At 39.0% G+C, this 22,451-nt stretch overlaps 1 protein-coding gene and 1 long non-coding RNA gene across 2 annotated transcripts; both read left to right on the top strand.

The window, feature by feature from the left end:
* The first annotated feature begins 407 nt into the window (after positions 1–407).
* LOC109621948 (Golgi phosphoprotein 3 homolog sauron) lies at positions 408–19,060 on the top strand. Its single transcript, XM_020076150.3, has 4 exons — positions 408–970; positions 13,471–13,717; positions 13,790–13,965; positions 17,571–19,060. Exons 1-4 carry the CDS (start codon positions 767–769, stop codon positions 17,817–17,819), a joined length of 876 nt encoding a protein of 291 aa, XP_019931709.1. The 5' UTR covers positions 408–766; the 3' UTR covers positions 17,820–19,060.
* Positions 19,061–20,575: 1,515 nt separating this feature from the next.
* On the top strand, positions 20,576–21,079 carry LOC115264986 (uncharacterized). Its single transcript, XR_003896481.2, has 3 exons — positions 20,576–20,705; positions 20,763–20,874; positions 20,936–21,079. It is a non-coding gene; the product is annotated as an uncharacterized LOC115264986 (long non-coding RNA).
* Positions 21,080–22,451: the final 1,372 nt, after the last annotated feature.

Genomic DNA, 22,451 nt, shown 5'->3' with positions numbered 1-22,451 from the left:
ATGTCTAAAGGTCCAATCTGCAGAAGAGAGGCTCTCTATGGTTTCCCTCTCTTTCGTTAATATCTCAGCTGTTTATTTGTATTTTGATTATTTCCTTGCATTGAACGATGGTCAAAACAATCGTCTTTTGATTTGTACTGCAAAAATAGTTGAAAAGTGTACCATTACATTGCAATAATTGAAAGAGAAAGTGAACAAAGAGAGCCTGTCAAATGCAGATAGGACCTATTGAAATGTTTGGCCTGATTTATTTCCTCGACCGTCCCGTTCGCCCTTAATGAATCAAAATCAACTTTGTTCCCAGGATAGCCCCTTTTCAAATAAGACGCAAAGCATCCATTGTATTTTCATCGGGATTGCACAAGTGTCATCTTCTGGCTGTCACAGCTTGAATGTTTTTTTTTCTTTGCCAAGCACTCAAAAGACTGATGATTTGCCATCCGCCATGTTTTTTCCCTGATTCGTGTTTCGTGTCCAGTTGTCGTCGGTCGGGAGTTTTCACCGCAGAAATCCGATTACTTTAGGCCAGAAGTCGTGTTCCGTTCCGTGAGGATTGCCGTCCGCAGCCTCCCATGTAATCTGTGGAGTTCGAGTGAGATTGAAACAAGTGGTGCGTCGGGAAGATTGAATCGAAAAGGGGATTCCTAGGTATTTTTTCGGAGGGGAGAGTCCCACATAAACAACACGGTTGCTGCTGCAGTCTCGGTGGTGTAGTGCAAGCAAAGTGTGTGTATAAAGTGAAGTTGGTGAAGAAAGGTGGAGTACGATGAATCGGAGTGAAGGCCTTGTCCGACGTGTGAAAGCTCGCGACACAGAATCAAACAGTGGCGGAGGAGGATCCACATCCAGCAATTATGACCAGGAGAACAAAAACAACGAAGTCGAGGACGAGATGGAGGACTGCGATTCGAAGGAAACGCGGCTCACCCTAATGGAGGAAGTGCTGCTTCTTGGGCTTAAAGATAAGGAGGTACGTTTTCCTGCACACAGCCATTGGAGGCACTTTTTTGATTGTATATTTATCATCGTTGGATACCCCGTCGTCCGTGACAATGTGGGCGAGAAGTAGCAGAGAACTACTTATTGGGGCCTATGGAAGAAAGTGCGAAATTTATTTTTCGCACTACCGAGAGATACCTTCTTTGATGGTTGTTTGATTTATATGTACTTGTACGGTCGGTCGGGTTCAATCAAAGCGATGTGAAAGGGTGAGAACCTAAATCGAAGGAGGATGACACGTCTCAATGTATGACATAATTCCAGACAGCATCTGCGAAGTGAGAAGGTTGATAGTCGGACGCGATGTTGCTCGATTGCAAAGTGTTACATGTTAGTTTAAAATATGGCACGATTTGATGCTAATCCATTTTCAAACTCCAAAATCGACGTTCAATCTTGGCTTTATCTTTACAGGTGATTAATGGTAGACAATGACGACATAGTCACCACCTACTACCAACCTGTTTTCAATGAATGCATTAGAATTTTGATTGCCAAATAGCGAAGACTACTTTATCAACTCTTCGCAAATAATGTTAGTAATTCTTTTATGGTCAAGATTAAAAGCATTTGGACCGTAAAATTTCCAATATAGAGCTACACTGTTCAACCTGGTAGCGATTCACTTTTTAGCGATTCGGTTCCACAGCAGGAATGCCAGATGTGAAGAAAGGTCTTCAATTTTTTAGGACATTTGAACTTCTGTGAATACATTTATGAGTCTGTGCGCGCGTGTTGACAATAGAGTTAATAAACTATAGAGGACGAATGTCGCTGCTGTTCCCTTTGTTCTCGTTCGCAAACATGTCGGGTACCTATCTGTCAAACTGCATACTTTTTCGCTTTGACACTTATAGCCCGGCCTATCTCCGCCAGCAAGAGATGTTTCGGCAGCGACGCCAGCGACATTCTTCCTCTATAGTTTATTACCTCTATTGTGTTGACGTATCGAAAATTTCGGCTGTCAGTTTTTTCGCGTTCGTGATTTTCCACCTGTTTCGTAGATACTAGATTCAGCTGAATTAAAAGTATAGACACGAATGCCACATAAGTGGTAAAGTGTCTTTAATAAATATTAATAATAATAATGAATTAAAAGTTTTATTTTTAACATAAATATTCCACCTAAGCCCATTGAAAGACGTTTGCAAAATTCGTCACACGAAACGGCATATAGCTATGGATTGTTTAACAAATAAAAACGATTCGATGTCGGTAAATTCAAGCGGTAAGAAGAGGACCCCACCGGTAAACCAGTTGCATATGAAGAAGATGGACTTCCTTCTACCCGGTCTGCTGCGAATTGGCGTCAACGTCAAGCTGCAAGATTTCCAACGCTGAAGTTCAAAAATTTCGATTCCTGGGAGGACATTTTCTGGTTGAGACCGGCACTTCCCCCTGCTGAGACGACATGGGCTGTTGAGGAAGATCTCTCCAAATTATAAGAAAAGAAATTTTCGGAAGCAATCAGCAAAAAAAAAATCCAGTTTGGTGAGATCTATCCATTATTTATGTATAACTGAATTATTGTTGCTTTCAGATCAATTCAGGTAAATGAAAATTTCAATATCCTACCACAGACAAACAGACGTAACACTTCGAACATTTTTCGATTCAAATCATAGTCACGGAAACATATTCGCCCAATACTAATAGGACTATTTTTGGCCGACCACCAACTAGATGGCGGTAGTGAACAAACGTCAAACTCGAACAAAAACGATGCGAGCGCCACGGTTGGGCAGTTGGCCAAGCATCAAATTTTGAAAATGGGAATTATCAGAGTGTTACGTCTGTTTGTCTGTGATCCTACTATATTTGTAAATATGCCAAAATTCTGCTTTTTCGCCAAGGAAAGCGTCCCATAAATTCCTATCCAAAATACAACTCCAGATATCTATGAAGTGGGCCAAGTTCTTGGACATATTCTGAGTAGATATCTAATCAACATTTCCTCCCCATCCCCGCTGATCGTAAGGACCTGGCCAGGTGTCGATCGTTCAATGAAAGGTTTGTCAAGTCCCAGGCAACTTTTCTGGCGCATTGAACGTCTCTATCGACAGCCACCCCAGGATGTGTACGGTCGGCTATGGTATGCTATGCTATGCTATGCTATGCTATTTGAACTTCTGTGAATACATTTATTTTTGATGAGAAAAAATTTGAAGCAATTTTTCGCTACACGGTTTAAATATGACGACCACTATTTCTTGGGAATTTGAGAATAGTAAATTGGTTTTAGAACGAATTGTTATAACATTGGTATAACAGTTTTCAAAGTGCAGGTAAAACTCGATTATCCGGATTCGGGTTCTGATGCTTCTCAAACATATATCTGTGGCAAGGTTGTTAATCGATAAATTATCGCCGATAAGTTAACGCCAACTTTGACTTCGTTGACAGTGGTTCGATAACTCGTCGTTAACGATAAATAATGCGTTGAATTATACATAGTTATCGTTATCGTAACTGCGATAATTTATCGAAAATTATCGAGTTAACTGTCTTCGGCAAAGTTGTAGATTAATAAATGGTGGCTCTCAGAAAAATACACATTGCAAAATTTATTTAGTTTTTCTTCTGAAAAAACTGATTTTTTTTTTTGAAGAGTGACCAGGTGGAGCTGCAGGACAGCTGATAGCAAAGCCTGGACCCTTTCCCAACTTTCCCCCTACTAGGACCAATACTCACGATGGACTAGACGATGTCGTCAACTTGAGCAAAGTGTGTAGTAATTAGCATTGGGTCGTAGTAGTTTTAAAAAATACTGTTTACTAGTGTTTTGATCGAATGGAAGCTCCAAATATGATTTGATAATTGAACAATAATTCAATAATCGAAAATCTCCGAGGTCACTGGACAATATTCAGAGATAAAAAAAGGGTGTCTATGTCTATGTTAACGCCTTCAGAGTACTATTCTTAAGAAATATACAAAGAGCAAAAAGAAAAAAAAAATGTGTCGTTGCTAATTTTTAAACATTTGATATTTCTGAAAATTATTCGAAGATAGCTACCAGAGCTAGCGTTTTTAGCCGATATGGGCAACTAGTTTTTCTGACAGCTTCCCCAAACAATATTCAGATAATATCCTCAATTATTTTATAATACATTCTGAAAATTATTTCAAGCTGATTACCAATAGTGTCAATAACCGATGTTAGTCATTGACAGCACCAGCATCATCCCCAAATAACTCTCATATTAGTGTTAGATAACACTTTTTGAGCTTCCATTCGATATTGTAAAGAAATTTGTCAAACCCTATTTGTCAAAATATAGTCAATAATGTATCAAATTGTGTTCCTAATTTCGCTAGTCGGCTTCTGCATATCTGTGATCATCTCAGTCCAACGTAATATTATATCCATCGTAACCCTTTACATTGTCAACCGTCCTAAGTCCTAACTAAATTCCTGCTGTTTTTGATCAGTGAAATAATAGCGTCCAAGATATAAAAACAAAAAAGTTCAGTCAACTGAAAAATGATAATGATTATTTGTCAACTTCTATAAATTCACAAAACCCATAAAAAATAAGAAATACAAATATAACTCCTATAATCAACAGTTGTATCTTTACCTAATCAGTCCTTAATTTTCTAATTGTAATGAATCTAATCTGTAAGGCTGTAAGTCAACTTATCCTAGCGTCCTCTGTCCTGTGTACTTTCGATTTCAAGTAATGAATGATGAGTGTAACGCAAAGGCCTCCCCTACTCTTGCGTTACGTTAAATTTAACAATTATTGTTAAATTGGAGAAAATTCAATGAATACAAAGATTAGGTCTATGCAAGCTGAATTATAACTTGTCTTAAACTTGTGATAAATGCACAACGGATACTCCTTTGGTTCCCATTAGCACTTACGGCCGATTCCTTCACTTGCGCTCAACTCGTAAACCAGATATATCTAGCTCAAAGTCCAAGCGGTGGTGAATAAACTGGCACTAAAGTGGTAATGGGTTAAGCCCTCCCATCGCGTCAAGATTGAATATCCAGGGGGAGGGTGAAAAAAAAAAAACTGAATTTTGTTACTAAAAATTAAATATCTCAAAAAGTTATTTTTTTACCTTCGTGTTTTGTGTGAGAATAAAGTTCATTCTGTTAGCTATCATCTGTAAATTTTTTATAGTGGTAAAAAAATGTACAAAAAAGTTATGGCACTTTGAACATTTTCGGTTGTGTGTTTTTTAGAGTGTATACACATATTTCTGTATTAAATTCAATATTTTCCGTAATTGCGTGTTTGGCGAACCTCAAATACCCTTTCAAACTTTTGTTACCGTGGCTGTATCGCACATGTAATGAATATTCGAATGGATGCTTTTAGCTGCCAATTTTGCTAAACACGATTTCATAATCAAAAATTTTATAAATATTCAAATTTATACATAAAATTGCACTTTTCGGAAGTAATCACTTTTTCAGTATGAAAAGTGCATACTTTAAGGCGTTTTCATGAAATTTATTAAATTTTAAACTTGAATAATTAAAAATTGAGAAAACTCGTTAAACTTTTGCGCAGCATTTCACATTCTGGGGTTGTTAATTCAGGTGGAAAACATATTTTTGGCACATGCAAAGGTATTTCATTTACTGAAAGATCGTAGTGTGCCGCGCTTGCTGACGGATGTGAACATTTTTGTTCCCGTCAGAATTTTCGTTTTTCCATCCATTCCCAAATAGTATTAACTCGGTTCGAATCGCAGTGAAATGCACTCAATATTGCGAAAAATAGAAGGATTGCTAATGAAAACGAAGAAGTTAAAGACAAATGTGCCAGTGAAAATATTCTGCATTTTCTCTTATCTTCTGAGGCGGCGTCAATGTCAAAGTGGAGGAGCATCGGGATTCGGCAAGGACGATTCTGGAAGATGCATCGTCGTCGCTAACACGTCGCAGCTACGTACTAACTATGTACAAAGATTTGGACAACTGGGTGAGATAATACCAATTTGATACTTATGTGAACTTGGGTTTTGCGTTCTACAAGCAATTAAGTGCATAAGAGGCAGCAACTATAAAATTTCGGTGCGGTGGTGTGCTGCCTTTAGTGAATCAGATCAACACTACTTGTGGGAAGACGGAAAGGGTTTATGTTTGTGGGATATACGACGCCGCTGCTTGACGACGTATGGCAATGCCGGTCGGGTTTTGCGGGTGGACCTATCCAAATGGAAAAGTGGAATCTCTCGATTCAGGTATTTTGACGCTGCCGAATCATCCAATTCTGATTGGCTTGGCCCTGCTACAGTGTTGAGGTTTTTGGACCGGGTGGGGGTGGGTTCGGTTTATCATTGGATAAGTCCTTTAAAGGTTTTTTACGGTCCCACTGAATATCATTTCGTTTTTGAATTTAGGGGCCATCCAATAAGTACGTCACGATTGGTTGGTTTATTTGTCTTTCTCTGTATTTATGGGAGGAGAGTTATTGGTTTCCTCAATGCTAATATGTATACAATTGAAATTATGGTTATATTAGTAGATTATAATCATGTTTATGTGTCTTAATTACATGTGCTGTTAAAATCATTCTGAATACCTGACCATTCCTGTACCAAAATCATATTTCCTTTCTATTTTTTCGAGAGCGTCGGTGAGTCGCTGGCATCTCGATAAATAGTTATCCCTTCCCTACTATCCTTTCCCATCCACATAACGTGTTTCTTATCGTTTCAGAGACCGATCAATGGCGGTTAAGCCTAGGCTAGCCTAGGTTAGCCAGGACACAGTGTAAATGCCTGTGCCCCATCCCGGAATCATAAAGGCCCATGGAGTGACAAAATTTCTTAGCTATGTCACTCCCAACGTTGGTGTTTAAATATACTAAAACACTTTCACTCACTCAACACATCTACATGATTTACTCAAATACACTTACACAATCTGAATCTTGTCGCATCACTCGCTTATAGTGATTCCCAAATCACCCCATTCCAAATATCCAACTCCTTGACACCTATGGGAGTGCCGGTGAGTCGCTGACCTCTTGTAAAGTAGGTGTCATATCATCACATTCTTTCCTATCCTCGTAACGGAGAAGATGGGCGTGGCCGGCAATGGAAGTTCTCATGTCTTTTTACTTCAACCTCTAGTTGGATAGCTGTTCCTTCCCAAATAGCATTCCATAAGCAATTAGAATAGGAGTATTAAAGTTTTAACATGACAACTTTCAGTATGCAATCTACGAATTACTCCGTTACCACGCAACGCAACGCAACGCAACGCATGCAAAGGTATTTCATTTATTGTTCGTGCAGTTGAAAATCGGAATTTTTGACACGCGAAAATCGATTTTTCTCCTAAACCGTGTGTCGGACGTACGTCGGGCACAGTGCGCTGGAAAGAGGGCCAGGTCCGCTATCCAGCGCACTATGTCCGACGTTAGGTTTAACGTATGGATTTTGAGAAAATTTGATTATCGGGTGTGAGTAAACTTCGGGTTTCAACCGCGACGACAATACTGATCAATTTCATCCCGAAAGCAAAATTATTGATTTTTTATTTTAAATGATATTTACCTATTGCAATAAAATGATTTGTACTTGTTTATTGCTTTGAGTTTGACTTTCTTTGGGTGATCGACTGTACGTTGGATGATATCGTTAATTGGCAATTCAGTCTAATTTGGTCAATGAAAAAGAACTATATGTTTTCTTAACCCGACGTTTCGGTCCTTATTGGACCTTTTTCAAGGATTCTGTGATGTTTGAGTTTGACCATATCGCTGCATTCGAAATCACGGTAGCATTAGTAGAACATTTTTGACAGCTCCTCCCCTCTTAAAGTATATTCTCCTATACCTAATAGAAGGCTCCTAGCAATATCATAAACTTCCTCTAAAATGCTACGTCTTTAATGGACGGTTCCTAACAACAAATACTTCATGTCATCATTTTGCGTGTTTCTCTTCGGTAGAAAACAAAAGATTTTATCCAGGGCGTTTTTTACAGATATTAAATTAAACATAGCTCCATATGTTTAAATCACAAGTCTATCTAATGCAAAGTATTTATTTTATTCTCTTATGAATAAGAAAACTTTTAAGTTGAAATTCGACTTCTGGTTGATGTTCTGAATTTCTGTGTAACAAATCTTGTGTTCTAATTCAAAAGAGAATCCTAAATTATATTCTTTGTATTGGATAGATTTATAATTGAAACATGTAAAGCTATGTTCAATTTCAATATCAATATGTGAAAATCCACGTATAAAAATACCCAAAAATTGGTTTGACTCAAAAAAAAAAACATTTTGTGTTGGGTTAGATTTAGATAATAGCAATTTAATTACTTTGATCCATTTTGAATTCTATTCTTATTGGTTGGTGTGGGGTTTGGTTCTCCGAAATAGGATTAATTTAATTTCGCAAATGGGCATGTATTCCAAATTGACTTCAATTTATTTTTTAACTTTTTTTAGCGTGATCGTTTTTTCAATATTTAAATTTTTTACTTGTAGGTTTACACAAATCCCTTAAAGTCACACATACCACACTCTTTTGCAGGTCATGTTATTTTTAAGTTATCTATATATATAAATGAATTTGAAGTTCCTTTGAGGCAACAAAACTCAAGAACGGATGAACCGATCAATATGACTCTTGAACGGTTCGGTTCGTATTCGTGGTGGCTGTGTTTATATGTACAAAAAGTTACGAAAATCAACTACAAAAGTAAGAAAATTGATAAAGTACTGATTTTTCATGAGCTGGGAAGGAAATAAACACGATCGAAATGAAACCAATCTAGAGTGCGGTGCTATTTTGAGCTCAATAGTTGTCAAACCACTGCAAGACGGCAAGACAAAGTTTGCCGCGGCTGCTAGTATTGGTATAAATAAAATAGTCAAAAACTTAAGCCCTTTTCAAATATTAGTGTAGATAAATTTAAAAAAAAAACAACAAAGTATGCAACGTTGCTTTAAAGTACATAGTCTTCATACCTACACAATTCCATTGAAATCTGAGAGGGTGCTGCCAACCCCAAAATCTAGTTTGCGGGAAATTCGTCATGCACTCTAAAAAAACACGCAACCAAAAATGTTCAAAGTGCCGTAACTTTTTTGTACATTTTTTTACCACTATAAAAATTTTACAGATGATAGCTAACAGAATAAACTTTATTCTCACAAAAAAAACACGAAGGTAAAAAAATAACTTTTTGAGATATTTAATTTTTAGTAACAAAATTCAGTTTTTTCAGAAGAAAAACTAAATAAATTTTTCAATGTGTATTTTTCTGAGAGCCGCCATATATTATTCTACAACTTTGCTGAAGACACCTTTCCGATCGAACAAGCCGTTTCCGTGTTATAATTTTTTATTTGCTTGTGTTCCATTTTTGCATAGGCCCTATTTGAAAGTTAGTCGATACAAAATATGAACTTTTGATATGAAAAAATGGTTTCTCACATGAAAAGGAATAGTATACAAAAATATCAAGTAAATTAAAAACATCGATTAAAATGGATTCGTGCTGGTCCGTGGAAAGCCTCTTCTGTGGAACGGAATGCCCTATAAGGCTGAAATTTTGACATTTTGTCAAACCAGCTTTGATTAGTGATCGGTCAAAATTTCGGCTTCTTACAGTAATCCGTTTATCATTTTATTCAGGGAATATTATTTAATGCCATTGAAGATTCTAAAAAACTATATTTTAAAAACATTTCCTTTAGGAATTCATCTGAATATTCTGTTATTAGTTATTTAAAAATCTCTAAAAAAAAGAGGTTCTTTTTAAAAGTTTTAACGATACAGTATTAGTATACGTTCGCTTGGTGCAAACGCTTTAACTGCAATGCTTTTTAACTGCAAGTCCGCTAAGTGCAACAATTTTGCAGTTATCGCACCGCTTTCCGTCAAAATGAAATGCCAACAGCGATGCGATGTTTTTCGCATGTACTTTTGTTGCAATGCGATGTTTTTCGTATGCACATTGGTTGCATTCTGCAGCAACAGACAGTTATGCGACGTCTGTCAGTTGTTGCAGTTATCGAATTTCATTCGGTAAGTGAAACGTAAACATGTTGAACTTATCGAACGTCTACTGTAGTTATCCCTAAATTCCCAACAGAACTTCATTTGAATTTCAGACAGGAGCTGCATCCAGAATTTTTCGCAGATTTATACAAAGATTTATCAAAGAATATGTGTTAAGTCCTCCAGGAGTTCCTCGAGATTTTCTTCAGGAATTCTATGAAAAGCTTCTCGGGATTTTTTCTAGATGTTCCTTGCAAATTCATTCAGGAGTTCATCGAGAAAAGCATCTGGTATGGATGGTCCCTATGAATTCCTCAGGAATTTTCTGGGAACTTCTGAAGTAATTTCTGGGGAACCTGGAGGAATTCCTGAAAAACTCTTAAAACAAATTCAGGAGCTCCTGAAGGAATTCCCGTTGTTGGGTACGCTACATCAGCGCCCGTCAGACATCATATGCCCCTCTCCACCTGTGGATGATTTGCCACACCCAGTACCTACGGAGAGGATCGATCGCAAGCTGAGAAGTAAACACCGTACGGGGCTGTCCATTAATTACGTAAGGGTTTATGAGAGGAGGGGGGTTTGAAAAACCTTACGCGCCGTACAAAAAATTTTGGGTTCTCATACAAAAAATCTTACAAGGGGGGAAGGGGGTGTCGAAAAATCGCTAAAATTCCCTTTCGTAATTAATGGACAGCCCCTACCTACAATATCTACGTTCGCTCGGTAATGACTGTGTCAGCTTGTGATAAAAACCTATGAATTTAAGTTTGAATGGTTTAAACTCATCAGTATTATGAAGGAAGGGGCTGTCCATTAATTACGTAAGGGTTTATAGGGGGAGGGGGGGTTTGAGAAATCTTACGCGCCATACAAAAATATTTGGCTTTTCATACAAAAAATCTTACAAGGGGGGGAGGGGGTGTCTAAAAATCGCGAAAAATCCCTTACGTAATTAATGGACAGCCCCGAACATGTTGTAATGCACTGATACTAGACAACGGACATACGAAGCATGCACCTGCACCAGTACCTACTGGAAGAGACTTCTCTCACAAAAAGCTTCATCGCCCGAAACGGGAATCGAATTTTCACTCCAACTTTGAGAACATTTTTGTTTAATTCACAGTTAGCTTTCTTCATGGAATTTACAGTCAAAATTACGTAGTAGGTTTTTTATGAATTCGAAGCAAGATTTAATAGACAAAATTTGTCTTTAATGTCTAGTAGTATAAATGGGAAAAGTCGTGAAGGCTTTTCTGTTGTATTCTGTCCCACAATTTTGGGTATTTCTAGAAGAATCTTCCCAAAAAAACCCCAACATCACTAGAAGTTTATTAAAAAACTTCCCAGACTAAATTTCCCCAAGTTACATTTTCAATAAACCCAGCAAGGGGCCGTTCATAAATCACGTAATCTTTTTAGGGGGAGACGGGGGTCTGGCAAAAGTCTACGCTCCATCAAATTTCAAAATTTTTGCATGGCAAAAGTCTACGAGTGTGGGAGGGGAGGGGGGTGTTCTCTAGAGTTTTTTTACGATTTTTTTCAAGGATTTCTTGTAAAAAATATTTTAGAATTCTAACAATATGTTCACTCTTCTAAGAATGGCTTTCTTTAGGAATCATCTCAGTCATTTCATTAGTATTCTGTCAAAGAAACTAACAGTGAACAGTAGCAAGTATTCCTCCAATAATTATTCCAGAGATTCCACGAACAATTTTTAAATCTCAGTTTACCTTCACAAGTTTCTTTAAAGGATTTTTCCAAAAATCCTCCAAAGATTCCCCATGGATTGCTCCAGATTCTCAAGAAATTTATTCAATGATGCCTAAACAGTTTTATCCCACAAATTTATCATTTGGCATTTCCATAAGAAATATCTATCATAATTTTAGTATGATATTATACAAAGAATCCAACAATACTTCTGTCAGACCTTTCTTCACACGAAACTCGGTTATAATCTGGCTACAAGTAGAACTTTTTATTTCAGGGACTCAACTACCTAAAATATTTCTCCAGAATCATACCTGGAATTCCCGCAATAACCTTTTGTACCCTTCATACCCTTTAAGGAGAATACCCTCTTTGAATTTTCGAACATTCTAAGCAGAATACTCTTTTTGAATAAGTGTTTTGTACCTTTCTTTTTCCCCCTCTAATGCATATTCTTTGACAGATATGCGTTTTTCGATTACCTCTTGTACAGTCATTGCACAATTATGGGTCACTCAGTCACAATTATTAGTCAGACAGTTCACCATGCAATTCAAATGGAATTGGCCCATAATTGTGTGTGACCCATGATTGTGCTATGACTGTAGTCTTTGTTAGTTTAAGTTATCCATTTTTTCAGAAATTAAATTCAGAAAAGTTTGAAAGATAAAAACAGTATTGTCAGAGTTCTTATTTTACCATATAAATAAGTTTTTATAAAACCGGGAAAAAATGTAGCTGAACCTAGAAAAACCGGGAAATAACCGGGATTTTGTTTTAGCAAGTTGAGTGGCCACCCTGTCATAGGATGCGAGACAACTAGATCAAGCTGCTCATGACATAGAAAAAAATAACATTGTAAATTATGCACCCCAATATATGGGTATTAAACTACTCACCTGGAAGAACCCTACGAGGAATCCCAGAAGGAACTTTTGGAGGAATCTCAAGAGAAACTCTATGGGGAATTCCAGGAGGACATCATGGAGCAATCACAAGAGGAGCTCCTAGAGGAATCTCAGGAGGAATCGCATGAGGAACTCCTGGGAGAATCCAAGGAGTAACTCTTAGAGGAATCCCAGGAGGAATTCCTGTAGAAAATTCAGAACGGAGGAATTTCTAGGGGAATCCCAGGAAGAACTTGCTTCCAGAAGCAACTACTACAGATATCCCAGGAGGAACTCTTGAAACAATCCTAAAATGAACAGCTGCTGGAAGAATCTAACGGACTTCCCAGGAACAGCTTTTGGATAGATCTGGCGGAATTCCATAAACAACTATAGGAGAAATCTCTGGAACAACTCCTGGCGGAAACCTAGGATGAAATTCTTAGGAATCCCAAGTACTGCTTCCCTTGAGGGTCTCGTGGAATAATTCAGAGGAAGTCGAAAAATAAATCTCCGGAGGAATCGCTAGCATAGTAAAACGGCTGCAGATTGTTTCGGACTCTCCCTACTTTTAGCTGAATTCGGATATACGCCCTATCATCCTCAGCTACTCCCCCTAAATTTATTGATTTTTATTCAGTTGACCCGAAAACCAAAACGTAAACACCAGTTTTGACAAAGCAAATGCTGTGTTTGAAATTCGAACTTGCTTTGAGTAAAGTACAACTTTATTCATACGGATTTGAGTAAATGCTAAAACAGTTTCCTTTGCTCAAGTCAGGTTGGCCTTAAGTAAATACTCATTTTTATTCATATCACTTAGCTGATAATTATGAAACTTATTTCTTAAATATTAAACTTCATGTTTTCAAATTTATTTTTTACAGGGATACACATCGTTCTGGAACGACTGCATATCGAGCGGTCTGCGTGGTTGCATCCTAATAGAGTTGGGACTGCGAGGACGCGTAGAACTGGAACGGGCAGGTATGCGACGGAAGGGACTATGCACCCGGAAAATCATCCTCAAATCGGACACACCCACCGGAGACGTACTGCTGGATGAAGCACTAAAGCACATCAAAGACACCGATCCGCCGGAAACCATACAGAACTGGATCGAATATCTGAGTGGTGAGTTCGAAGCCGCGGGGAAGTGGATCGACTATTTTCAACCGGCGTGTTGGTAACTTTTCTCGTTGTTAGGTGAAACCTGGAACCCTCTGAAGTTGCGGTATCAGTTGAAAAATGTACGCGAAAGGCTTGCCAAGAACCTGGTGGAAAAGGGTGTGCTAACGACAGAAAAGCAGAACTTCCTCTTATTCGACATGACGACGCATCCGCTGAACGATAATGTTATCAAGTGTCGACTAGTGAAAAAAGTAAGTTATATGGTATGGTATGGTAGGTCTAGGCTATGTGATTGTTTACCCAAAACGCCAACGGCGATGAGGGCTATCTTAATGACGATCCGTTGATCTTCTATGCTGCAACCATCCGGAATTCCCGCGACATGGTTCTGTTGCTCTTCGTCGAAGGACCTTTTTACGGTAGCTTCTTCCAATCGGTATATGTTGAATCTACGCCAAATAGATTTTCTACCTCTGGATGAATCCTAGCAATACGCGGCAGGATCTCGCCGATAAGGAGATGATGGTCGGTTTCTAGTTAGCCTTGTGGACAAGGCTATGAATCGCCAAACTGGAGGCGGCCGGCGGGTTCAATTTCCATTCCGGTTAGGAAGTTTTCTCGATTTCCCTAAGCATAGTGTATCATTGTGCTGGCCCAAGTGCTGGTCTAATAATTACAATTCATGAAATGTCAGGCAAAGAAAGTCCTTCAAATTATAACTAAGAAAATACTCAAAGAACACTGAGTTTAGAAGAGGCTGGCCAAGTTCCAGTGGGAACAACAAAGAAAAATATTACGGTTGGACGTAATATCAGCGCAACGCTTATTCCGCGCATCAAACAAACTTCGGCTCCATTTTCGGCGTACGTATAGGGTAGCGAACCACTTGGGCAGCGGCCGATATTTTGGGCACCCTTAGCTATAACTCAGTCAATTCCAAACTAATTGACTTGAAACTTTGTACACGGCTAGATACCTACTATACGTATCTCATTGCGTTCCAAAAATTGTGTCAATTGGTTCAGAATTGGCTGAGTTATAGCAGAAAAGTGCCCAAAATAGGACCCCTGCCGAGATGCCCTGGGCTTGGATTATATCTTCCTGGAAGCTTTGATTTCAGGCATGTGGTCGATGTGCTTTGCAGTAATGATTGGAATAGCTGAATGTATAATCAATGGCAAACAATTCTGTAAAAATTAGATCTTCAAATCATCTGATATAGTTATACTGATCATGATGCTGCATAGTATATCGAACATTTATCGAAGTCATTTATGTGCCGGGAAAATATTAAATAAAATATAATATAAATATTACAAACTGAGGGAGGGTAATAGGCCCAGTCAGACATCTGAATGGGCAATGTGGGTTAGTGTATGGGAATGCCATTGAAGGTTTGTAATATTCTCCGATGCTTTCGAAATCCAACAGGGCGCGTCCCCGGGTTGCGGATAGGGGGAAAGGGAGATTTTTCGCATTTGTACTGTAATCAGCCAATGTGATATTATCTCCTATGGTGTTGTAGAGCGAATGAATGTTCTCATTCTATGGGAATTCGAACCGTGTTATGTATTGTTTATTAACTTCAATTTTCTAAGCTTGACAAGGTTTTAAAGACAAACATGAGATGAGAAAATTGCCTAATAGGAAAGTCACATCAGCAAAGCTTTTACATATGCAAATGTTATCCATGGGGTCATGTCTAGCATTTAATATATATGGCAATGACTGGTTCTTACATAGCTGGGGTACTACAAGACCACGCGGACTATTCGATTAAAGGCTTAATTGGGGATAATATATTTTCCAGAACTGAAGGCACATTTTTTTCCGGGTGACTGGCGAGTCTGAGAGGGTGGAAGTTTCCGTTTGTTATAATTGACAAAATAAACAATCGGGCGTTTTTTCTTTCTGTGATTTGCTTGGCACTTTGTGGATTATTTTTTTTTTGGTTTTGGAAGGTAGGGTAGTGGAGGTATTTTGGACCGGGCAGGTATTTTGGCCCACCTAGGGAGTTTTATGATATTTATCACATAATCTCTACTAAATCTTGGTAAATTTTTATTGGAACACGAAAAGTATTCAACTATGTGATGACCTTTATTTTGGATGTCAGTTAAATATGCTGTTCAGTATCAAAAATAGAGAAAATGTTTTCACTTCCCATGAAACGCACGGAAAAGCACCAAAAACAGAGAAGGTGACAAATTTGTAGTCGACTTCGAAGAGGTATTAAATTTTAAAAATAAATATTTATTTCATGTGAATGTAGTTAGGGCCTTGTAAGAACTCAAAATAAACTGTTCTTAACCTCGGTGGAGCGATATTATTTACTAAAATGGTGGTTTGAGGTATGGCCAAAATATGTTCAACATAATCAGATGTGAATATATTTTGGACCACCTGTCAGATCCATCTCTCCAGTTCCTTCTAAAGGGAGAAAATATTCATGCCAATGTAATGTATTCTAAAAACAGATAAATAGAATAAGTTTGGACCTCCCGTGATCTGGGTTGTTATACGTTTATTTTACAATGTTGTGGGTTCGATTTGTTCTAGCAACTTTTCGCCTAGTTAAAAATTTCGATTCGATTTGTGTCCTAACAACTTCTCGACAAGTTGAAATTTTCAGGTATTCAGTCATCCAGTTTAGAAAAGTTGTCCTTCTCGGCAATCAGTTGATGACTGAGACAATGTCAGTGACAATTTACGTATCATTCAGATTACTTTATTTTTGATGGCCCTTCCACTCATTACAATATGTGTGGAACGCCTTTATATTTAGCAAAATCTCTAGACTTATGTGAAGCGTTACGTAATTTATGCATGGTGACTGACGTCATGCAATAGTTAATAAATATACGTTTTGCGTAACATTTTTTATGAAACATCATACTACAATGCGTAAAAACTGGAAATTGCAACAAAATGTCATCTTTTTTTACCGTTACGTAATTTTTAAACGTTCCCTGCCTCAAAAAATGAATGGAAAAGATGTAAACTTCACATAGTTTTAACTATGTTTAAATTTTTGCTGAGGTGGCTTTCATTTCATCAATCAATTGAAGTTTAATTTGGTGGGCCAAAATATGTGCACTTGGTGGTCCAAAATAAAATCAGGTGGTCCAAAATAGAAGCCCGAGATCCTTCAGGAGTTTTGATATTTCTCGTATTTACTACAACAATTTTGAGTTCTGTTTGGCCTTTTTCGACAGAAAACATGTTGCTCTACGTGATGCCTACTGAAATTATCCATATTTTTAAGTGGGAACTTTCTTTTTTCGCTGAATTGTTCATCCACTTCCTAAAGGGGTCCAAAATACCTCCCTTACCCTATGCGATTCACTATTGAGCCTTAAAATTATTTTGCATCTGAATAGCATTGATATTGTCAAGTCTGTACCAACACCCTAATCCCACACCAAAATACTCTTTTCCTATCCCATGGCGTTTATGTGGTCAGCAAAGACTATTCAGCCATTACCCCTCCTTATCATCGGCTTTGGACTGACTTGCGCTCTCATTGCCCCACCAAATGCTGCAAAATGAAAATGAAAATGAAAAATGAAAATAGGACCCCTTCCGAGATGGTTCCACTTCCCTATACAAACATTTTTCTGTTCTCGGCAATTACTTCGAGATCATGGCGCTCCATGGCAGTCCAGTGTGACAGTACGTGTATTAGATATAGGAAAATATTGTGGCATGTCTAAGAAACCACGAAAAACTATGGACGTAATTAATGAATCTTCCCTTTATGCCGTCTGTCCTTCATGCCAAATGACAGAGACCCTCTAAAGCGTGGCGTAATTTGTACTTGATCCCATATAAACTATACGTTAATCTTTACCCGCAGATTCAGGACGCCGTGCTAACCAAGTGGGTCAACGATCCGCAGCGTATCGATAAGCGAATGCTGGCCCTTATCCTGCTAGCCCACGCGAGTGACGTGCTGGAGAATGCCTTCGCCCCGCTGAATGACGACGACTACGAGCTGGCGATGCGACGCGTGAGAGAATTGCTAGACCTGGACTTCGAAACCGAGGCCGCCAAAGCAAATGCCAACGAAGTTATCTGGGCGGTATTTGCCGCATTCACTAAATAAGAGGCAAGGCACGGGGACCGCGTCGTGGTAGATTTTTCGGTGGAATCATACCTTACTACTAGCCTATAGCGTACGACGACGATGATGACCATTATTGGAAGGGATGATGTTTCGGTTCTAGGCATCGAAGTCCACACGCATAAATAATGTGAGAAGAAACTGTTGGCGTCGAGCTTGCTTTTCCTGATTCCGTTTATATTCCTGCTCCCTTCTAGATCCTACGATAACTTTTACAGCAGATCAATGCTATAACAGTAAGACATTCACGAAGGAAACAAAATAATAGTAATAGTAAATACACTAGTGGACTATATTTTTACTTTATTTTACCTATTTATAGCAGATAAATCCAATAATCAAAACGATAAAAAATCACAATTGAAAACAAGAAACCGTTTTACTAAAAAAACAGAGCTGCGGTCGCTAACCTTCAAAAGTCTAGGATATAACAACCCAAAGTTACTAAAGTAGGCCGAGAATGTGACGAAGACAGTTATAAGTTACTACACACACTAGCCCCAAGAAATCGAAAAAATAGATCACTAGATTACATAATTCTAACGTTTTGTGATTCTACATTTTATCATCACTTCCAATTCAGTGTTTTTATGAAAAATGATCAATCACAAATTGGCTGTTATTTAGTTCTCTTGCAAATCAAAATCGTACTTGAGTGTTTTGCGTTTGTAGGTGACAGTTTCCTTACTTTTACAAAACAACAACAGCTAGGAACTTGCATGGATGGCACGCACTATGTAGCCCGAACTCAACGAAACTTGCTGGAATAAGAAAAGCATCCAAGTTTTTCGTCTTTGATTTGGTTATGTTTTTACATTTCAGCACGTAGGCGTGTTTTCCCTTTTTGTGGTTCTTCTGTACTGCAGCACGCGTGAGAGAAATCGAGTAAAAACCACTGGCAAAGAAGGCCAACATTTTTGTATCTGTTTCTATGATGCAATTTGATATTTGCATCGGAGGGGTATTCTTTTTTCTACCCACCCGCACCATTATAAAAGATTGTTCGCCGAAAGGTTAACGCAGATAAAGGCGAAAGCAAAGCATGGCCTTGCGTAAGGTAACGGTATAGGCAAAAACGGCTAGGTTTTTCAAACAAGTAAGATTATTCGAGCAATGTAAAAGCATGTGGACGATTGCCGGCGGAAAAGCATGGATTGTATATAGATTTAAATAATTATTGTTATTATGTACTACGATATGTAAAATAAACAATTCAAACCCAATTTAAACTTTAGATTCTCTTTGATGACGGCTTTTAAATTATCCATCGCTTCCCAAAAGTGCCGTAGCCCTGCTGGGAATGCCTCGGGCACATCAGGAACGATGCCAGTAAGTTCGTGATAATGCTATGGCAATGGAGATGGTAGACGCCTCAGCAATCATGAACAGGTGAGCTGATTGTAACGGCAGTCTACCCACTTAGTAGGGTCGGGTGACTCTGACCAAAAACGACAGGTGGGCTTATGTCGACCATGGAATCGTAACGAGGCCTTAAAGTACGTTCCCGACTTGTACCTACCGTAGGCCACTATAACTGGGTGCAAGTAGGTTCCCATGAACATTTCTGATTCCTAATCCGGCTCTGAGCCCAGTCCCCATAAGGGGCTGTGCCCGCCCTTGGGTGGCCTCCCTGCTTCCATAGATAACCACCAGGATCAGTGACTACTTCATTGGCAAAGAGGTATGGCGGCTTAATAGGGTATTTAAGGTACCCAACATACATGACTTCTTACAAATCGAATTCAAAAGAGCGCATGAGTGGTTAAACCGCTGCCCGTAAACTACGTAGACTTTTTTGGGCAATCTCAGACTCCAAGGCCTTCTACAAGGCACCAGCCCAAGAGGTTCTGGTTGAGAAAAGTGCAGGTGAGGGTAGAGGCGACGCTCCAGTAAGGCAGCATCCATTTATAGGCCTTGACGACTCCGCAGTGCTGCCACCTGGCGGGAGTCGTATGGCAAACGTGAGAAAAAACGAGACAAAACACGTTTGTTTATACACGCTAACCTGAAACTACCCATCGATTGGGTCGATTATACCCGGATTTTTATGTTATTCGCAGCTGTCAAAATCTGCACGGTAAAAAATCTGCACTCTGATATGAACAGATTGGCACTTGAATTCGCACTACTTTCCAAACAGTTTGTTATCATCTAAATATCATTTGAAAAAGAACATCCAATGCCTCTTCAGTTTTACTGGAAGTGCACTTCAATTCACTGTTGACAATATTTTGATTTCAAAATAAAAAATAAAAAAGTGACCCCCGCAACACCAAGATTCGATACCAGGACCTCGAGATTCATCGTCTTCTGCTTTACCACTACACTACTTCACATCTTATGATGAGGTGCGAATCGAAGCGAAACACTTTCTACCACCTGTCATCTATATTTACTTTCATGACCAAAACAGTCAGTACCAAATCAACAGCTTTTCCATTTGGATTGTATTGCTTTGTACATTAGTGCAAATCGAAGTGATTTTCAGTTTATTTCTTTGGTGGGTTTGTTTTGGTTTTCAAATCAAAACTGACAGCATTGCGATTTAAAAGGAAAAGAATTTCTAATCATGTTGATTGCAACGTTGAATAGTTAAGGGATTTTTCCCTTCCATCCAGCGTGCAGAATTTTTACCGTGTGGGTAACGGATCTCACACCAGAAGAGTAAGGTTTACTCTGATTGTGGGTAGAGGGGTCTTCGCGGAAATCTCGATACCCATTTTTTTCTTGTTGTTGGTGAACGTCAAAATCTGGGTAAATGGGACTTGGGACAATTTTTTTCGCATTATTCGCGGCGGAGTCCAAACCGAAAAATGAGCGGCCACGAAGAAACTTTGGATGGCGGTACCAGCAACCTGCTGACTGGTGGTAAGTAATTCATTTTGTCCATTCAATCATGCTCTCACCTATCCTAAACTTTTTCAGGCATTCTGTGCCGCTTGCCGACTGAAAAAAAATGGCAAGGTTAGGAGTAGTCGCGGGAGGAAGTAGCCCGATGCTGGATAAACGAATTGAACACCTTCTGCAATAGTCACAGGTATGTTTTTCTTCAGCCAATAATTGATTTGTTCGCTAATTCTGTTTTCTCATACATTTAGGATCTGGCCAGCTTGGCGTGAAAATCTACACAAGGATGTATGCAGGCTACCAAATTCAAATATGGATCATCTCCATCGTCGAACAAGCCATTCTGCGAAAAATTCCTTTATATTAGTGATAGAAAACTGTAGACACTAATAAATCGCCAATGAGTTTTATTTTATTGTGCATCCTAGCTTAATTACTCAGATCCTGCTGATCTGAGTCAGCCGCCATAAGATGGCCCCCGTTTGATTTGTACACGGCGGCTGCAAAACAGTTTTAGCCAAGGTGCACACCGTGTACAAATCATACGTGCGCGGTCTGGCGCGATCTGAGGCTGCGCGTTTCGAACGCAGCTTGCTGAGAATCTAAGATAAGCGCGACAATATTAAGATTTTTTTTTCCGGCCGAATAATAAAATTGAGGGGGGATGACATTGTGCATGCTTACTCATTTATGTAAAAATGGGTACATAATACCCTGATGAGAAACGTCTAAATCAGGGTATCCTTTACCCAGATTTTGCAGCCAATACCGGTAACCCAGATTTGAGTAAAGGTATCTTTACCCACTTTAGAGTAACTGCAGTTTTGCTCGATCTGGGTCGCTTTGACATCAATCTGGGTAGCTGGGGGTTAGCGTGTACTTTCACCCACACGATGACAGATACAAATGGGATTTCCCATTAGAGTGAGTGCATTTTTGCTGCCGTCAGAGCCAATTAGGTATCGCTGAAATCGACAATTTTAGAACCCCCTCCACCCCCCTCTCCCTGACCCCTCCGTAACGCTTTTTTCTATAGTCCATTTTACGAGCCGATTTTATGAATGAATTTTGACAGGAGGTAGTGTCCAATAACCCGTGAAAATCAATATCATCATCAACATTATTGTCACTCGTAAAATGGCTCATTGCCGTTTTTCTTTATTTATTATCCAGTTCCAACCTGGGTTGGAACTGGATCAGATCTCAATCACAGTTTCAACCCCAACCCGACTTCGGTTTCGCTTGTACTAAAGTTTGTTTGACGTTGTTTGTTTACACATTTTCCGCCAATCCAGTTCCAACCCACACGGAGAAACTGAAAAACTCAAAATTAGGTACTTTTAAACTCAATTATAAAGGGCCCATATAGCCGAGGCGGTAAACGCACGGGTATTCAGCATGACCATGCTGAGGGTGACGGGTTCGATTCCCGGTCGGTCCAGGATCTTTTCGTAAAGGAAATTTCCTTGACTTCCTTGGGCATAGAGTATCTTCGTGCCTGCCACACGATATACACATGCAAAATGGTCATTGGCAGAGGAAGCTCTCAGTTAATAACTGTGGAAGTGCTCATAGAACACTAAGCTGAGAAGCAGGCTTTGTCCCAGTGAGGACGTTACGCCAAGAAGAGGAGGAGTTAAGGACAAGGTATTTGGAGTACATTGCTCAAAATTTCTAGAGCACCGTTTTTTAGAACCGTTGAACGGATTTGGATGAAAATGCATCACGCTAATTGTTCAGTGGTCGTCAACAGCGTGATGCATTTTC

This window comes from Aedes albopictus, chromosome 2, assembly GCF_035046485.1.
Source record: "Aedes albopictus strain Foshan chromosome 2, AalbF5, whole genome shotgun sequence".
NCBI lineage: Eukaryota > Metazoa > Arthropoda > Insecta > Diptera > Culicidae > Aedes > Aedes albopictus.
Note: the sequence above shows the minus strand (reverse complement) of the source record. Positions and strands in the feature narration are given on the sequence as shown.

What these genes read in the sequence shown, in the direction of transcription:
- LOC109621948 (XM_020076150.3), top strand. Translation starts at nt 767, where the DNA reads ATGAATCGGAGTGAAGGCCTTGTCCGACGTGTGAAAGCTCGCGACACA. An exon ending in TTGGGCTTAAAGATAAGGAG is followed by an intron (nt 971 to 13,470) that starts GTACGTTTTCCT and finishes TATTTTTTACAG; the next exon opens with GGATACACATCGTTCTGGAA. An exon ending in CTGGATCGAATATCTGAGTG is followed by an intron (nt 13,718 to 13,789) that starts GTGAGTTCGAAG and finishes TCTCGTTGTTAG; the next exon opens with GTGAAACCTGGAACCCTCTG.